Source organism: Apis dorsata, unplaced genomic scaffold (assembly GCF_000469605.1).
Source record: "Apis dorsata unplaced genomic scaffold, Apis dorsata 1.3 scaffold_415, whole genome shotgun sequence".
NCBI classification, from domain to species: domain Eukaryota; kingdom Metazoa; phylum Arthropoda; class Insecta; order Hymenoptera; family Apidae; genus Apis; species Apis dorsata.
The window spans coordinates 29468-34712 of record NW_006263670.1 but is presented as its reverse complement, the minus strand read 5'-3'; the positions used below and the strand labels follow the sequence as shown (position 1 = coordinate 34712).

Below are 5245 nucleotides of genomic sequence, written 5' to 3'. Positions count from 1 at the left end.
TAATATATTATATATATTATAAATATTGATATATAAAAATTGGTATAATAATTTGGTATATAAGAAAAATTTTAAATAAATTAAAAAGAAAAAAAAATAAAAAATAAAAAAATTAGATATTTTACTATATTTTTACATTTGATAAAATAATCACTTAAAGTATACATTTTGAATCATGAGAAAGAAATGAAGTATCATAGAATAAATAAACTTCATTGACGTAAATATCATGAAAAAATTAGTTAACAATATGTAGATTTATTATTACTATATTTAAAGACGAACCAGTTGCACATTAATATAAAAGCTAATATAAAAAATACTAAATAATAATGCATGCGTTCGAATATTTTTATGGCACATAATTTTTTCTTAAGAATTCTTGGAGAACAATTAGGAAAAAATAAAATAATAATATAAACATAAGTTTCTTTTTTTTCATTTCGATATGGAAAAATAATTAACAAAGTTAAGTTAAAAAATATTTCGAAAATGAATAAAAAGATACTTTTATATTGATATGTTATAAAAATATTTGTTTCAATTTGCTCGTACGACGATAAAATTTTAATGATAAAATTAATAAAATTAGGAAATTAAGAAAAGAAAGAAACAGTAAATATGTTAAAATACATATATTAAAATTGATACACATGTTAAAAAAAATAATGCGAATAGTATTTATTAAAAAAGCTTTTAATATTTAAAATTATATCTATTTATAATTGGAATAATTATTACAGAAAAAATGTTCAATTGAAACGATTAGAGAAATAAAAGATTTACACATAAATATCAATTGTTTCAAAAATCTTAAACTTGAATAATAAATAAATTTTAAAGTTTTTTTTTCTATAATTTATTGTAATAATAAAAATAAGAAAAAAAATATTATTCGAAAATCATCTACGTTTCAAGATAAAATTTATTATATCGTAATTATAATCGTAATAATGAATCATAATATAAAAATACTTCACTATGATCATTTTCAGCTTTCTAGTTTAAGTATAAAATATTTTAAAATGTATGATGAAATTGATGAAAATCAATGAACAATCATTTCATTTGCAATATTATTTTCTTTTTCTTTTTCGATATTATATTTAATATGTTTCGTTATCACGAAAAAAAAAAATTGTATTATGGTAGTAAAATTTTATTCTCCTTTCAACACGAAATATCGTAATTTGATCAAAATTATATTGAAATCTAAAATAGAAGAATCAAAAATATAAAACTAAATACCAAAATTAATTTTAATCATGTTTAATGATAAAATCTAGTTTTATTTTAGATATTTTTTCCATAATACAATACTAAATGTACAAATCATTGTACATTTGCATTCAGATTCAGATTATTTAAGTTAGCCATTGTGCATAACATATTCTTTGATATAAGAATAGAAAATCATTTTTACTAAGAATAAGAGACTACTATTTGTTCGAATGATAATATTTTCCTAAATATTATAGAGATACATATATTTTCTCATCTTTTTGGTTAAAATGAAATCTTTTTAGATTTATATTGTGCGATTCCCATGAAATATATTTATCATTTCATATAGTAATAATTTCATACTGTAATAAAAAGACATTCTTATGTAATAAAAAAACATTTCTTATATTTACGCAATTCTTCTTTATCTTTGTATATATAATTTAATAGTGATATTTGTTTTTAAACGCGCGCGCGCAAAAAAAAAGGAAGAAAGAAAAAAATACTTATATATACATATAGAAAGAAAATGATGCGGAAAAAACAAACAAAATAAAAAGAAAGATAAAAAATAAACGCGAAAAATAGCTTACCCTTGCTCCGAGAAAGCGGGCCTCCAATAACTCCTGCTTCCTTGGATCCAGGGTGGCCTGAAAGTGCTCCATCTTGACGCCAGCGCCTGAAAAAAATGATTATTACGTTACATCGATAAAATTGTATTGATGTTTAAATAGAATATTGGTAATAAACATATGTTGCGTCAAAAAAATTTAGGTTTGAAATAATGTCAAAAATGAACATAAATACGTTAGAGAAAAATTTTACATCGATTAACATTAAAATTGAATTTATTTTTTTTAAACGTATTTATGTGTATTTAATTATATATTATAAAATCAAAAAACACAAATTTAAGAAAATGTATTATCATATTTTTATTCCATTATATTTTTATTTGATTTATAGTAGATAATCATAGAAATTTTTTTAAAATCAGGAACTATTCAGAAAAATACAATATTAGAAATTATTTCGTTCTTTTTTTATTTCCAAACAATTAAAAATATCTAAAAAATATTTTATGTCTGATTCAAGAGATATAAATTCATATTAAGAAAGCGACTAGTAAGTTTTCGAACAATTAAAAAAATATTATATAATAATAAAATATAAAAACAAACAACATAAAAAAAAGTTTCGAAAAACTTATAAAAATAGATAATAATACATATTATAATGATTATATGTCTCTCCAAAAATATAAATATAAAATTATATAAAAGATAAATTAAATTTTTTACAAATTATTAGAAATATGAAGATTCGAATGAGTTTTTTTTATTATCAATTCTTTTCCTGCCGAATAAAAGATATAAAACTTTTAACAAAGTTAAAAAAGTTAAAAGATATTCAAATCTGAAATCTTTACAAGCAAACAGAATTTTTAAAAAATAAAAAAAAAATTATGGGAACAACATATAATTACATTTTTAAATATATGAAATTTCAATTTTATATTATTTCGATTAGACAAATTTCATGAAAATATAAAATAACATAAGAGATTAATAAATTTTTAAGAGATTAATAATATTTTATCACGTATAAATCTTTCGAAAATATAGCCAATATATCGATTCAAATATGAATCCCTTATATATATATCATTGATAATGATAAAATGTGATCGATTAAATATGAAAAAACAATTCAAGTTAACCATTAAATATTATAATGTGTATAAATTATAACATTTGCATAGAATATTTTATATTATTGGAAAAATTTATTCGGATTTTCTTGGATTTTCTTATGTTTGCAATATCATCATAAAGTTATTTTTAACTCAAAAGTCCAAACAGGAATAAACATTTTAATAGAGAGCTTTTCCATATGAATCTAATCTATCGTTTTTTAAACTTTAAATACGTTTTATTCATAACTGGCTATTTAATTATAATTACATTATTAATTATAATTACAATTACGATTGTTCTACCATCAATATATTGTTAATATATTATGTCCCAAAGAGGATTTTAACATCCTGATTTTCTAAAATGATCTCTTCGAATTCTTTTTTTAATAAATATACATACATAGATGTATATATTATATATAATATAAATATTATTTTCAAATAATTGTATTAGTTTATTTGAACGAAAAAATATTTTTTTTCCATTTAATTAAAATAATTTATTATTATTATTACAATATTTATTATTTTATTTTATACTTAAATATATATTTATTTATTTTTATTAGAAAAACAAATATCTTTTTTTATAATTTTTTANTTTTTTAAATAATCAAAAATTTGGAAATAATTTATTTCTGAAATAAGATTTTTGTTAGTAAACATTTTTATTTACAAATAATATTATTTATATATATTAAAATGATTTTAATTTGTATATCAATAGAATAGTAATTTATCTTATATTAAAAAATGATAAAAAAATTGTATTATATTATAAATATAAAATTTGATAAATATTAAAGTTATTATAGATATAAAATAATAGATTAAACTAATTTTTATCCATGATTTATGATTTATGATTTTTTTTCACGATAAGATATTGTTACTTTTAGAAAAGAATAAAAGCATCGAAAGAAAAGAGGAAAAAAGGAAGAAAGAAAAAAAAGAAAGAAGAAAGGAAAAAGAAAAGGAAGAGAGAAAAAAAAAAGAACGAAAAAATAAATAAAGGAAAGAAGAAACGAAGAAAAGTATTTTATTAAAAATATCAAATTAACCTATTCTTAAAATTAAACATGATTTCAACAATTATATGTTCAAATCGTTATATTTATTCTCCATTTTACTATCTATAGTCCTACATTCTATAGTACGATTCTTTTTCGCAAATTCATCGGTATACATTACATTTTAAACATAGGGATATATATATATTTCTTTTAGGTAATACGGTAATTTTCATTTATATTGATTCTTTATTATATTTAAATATAACATAATAGTTCAAATATGTTTGTATATATTTTGTATTTAATAAATAAATTACTGCACAATGCTACGACAAACGAATACATTATACAAAATCTATGTTAATAATTTTAAAATAATTTTTTAGAAAATTCTGAATGTTTATTCATATATATACACATACATACATTGTCATTACGAACTCACGAATACATACTGATATTCAATATTTTTTCATATATATATATATATATATATATTTCTATATATATATTCGAAAATATCAATACAACTTATATTTATGTGTATAAAATTGTAATGTACAAACTTTCAAATAATAAATAATATTTTAATTGTTATTAAATTTTTTAATTAATTTAATTAAATTAGAAAAAGATAAAATTTTCTCATAAAGAGAAAATTTTCAAAATCATATACAAGTTTAATAAATATTCATGAATAAAAAAACTTTTTCTTTTTATTAAATCATTTCTTTTTAATGAATTGTAATCTTGTCCTCGTATGTGTTCTACTTTGTTTATTACTGTGTTTTTTTTTTTAAATAATAATATATAATTTAATTTTGAATTCATAAAAAATTTTGACTGAGACCTTTAACATTATATCTCAGTTAATCAAGTTTGTACAGAATATTTTTAATAACTTAATTTTAACTTTAATTTTATCATGCTAAAAATAAAAATAATATTAATCGAAACTAAATAAAATAAGCTAAACAAGTTTTGACTAATTTTAACGAGCAAAAGATTATATAATTGTAATTCTTATTTATAAAAATTTATAGTTAAATATCAATTATAATCATAAATATATATTTTTAGTTTGATTAATATACATTATAAATATAAACAAATCATGATATTAAATTTAATTAATTCTAATTTTCAATGTTTCTATACCTATATAATTTTATAACGTTAAATTAAATTAAAATATTAGGTACTTGATGTATTTGTAAAAAATATATATACAAGAATTAAAATAAGATGTTTTGTATATTAGAGGTTAATAGTTTATATATATATATGACATTATTTTATATATATTAAT

At 17.9% G+C, this 5245-nt stretch overlaps 1 protein-coding gene across 1 annotated transcript in view; it reads right to left on the bottom strand.

Moving 5' to 3' along the window:
- LOC102677989 (serine/threonine-protein kinase tousled-like 2) overlaps positions 1 to 5245 on the bottom strand; it is a 32290-nt gene that overhangs the window by 23987 nt on the left and 3058 nt on the right. Inside the window, exon 3 of the mRNA XM_006619402.2 lies at positions 1818 to 1903. Within this exon, the coding sequence (XP_006619465.1) occupies positions 1818 to 1903 (86 nt within the window). The remainder of the gene's footprint in view (positions 1 to 1817; positions 1904 to 5245) is intronic.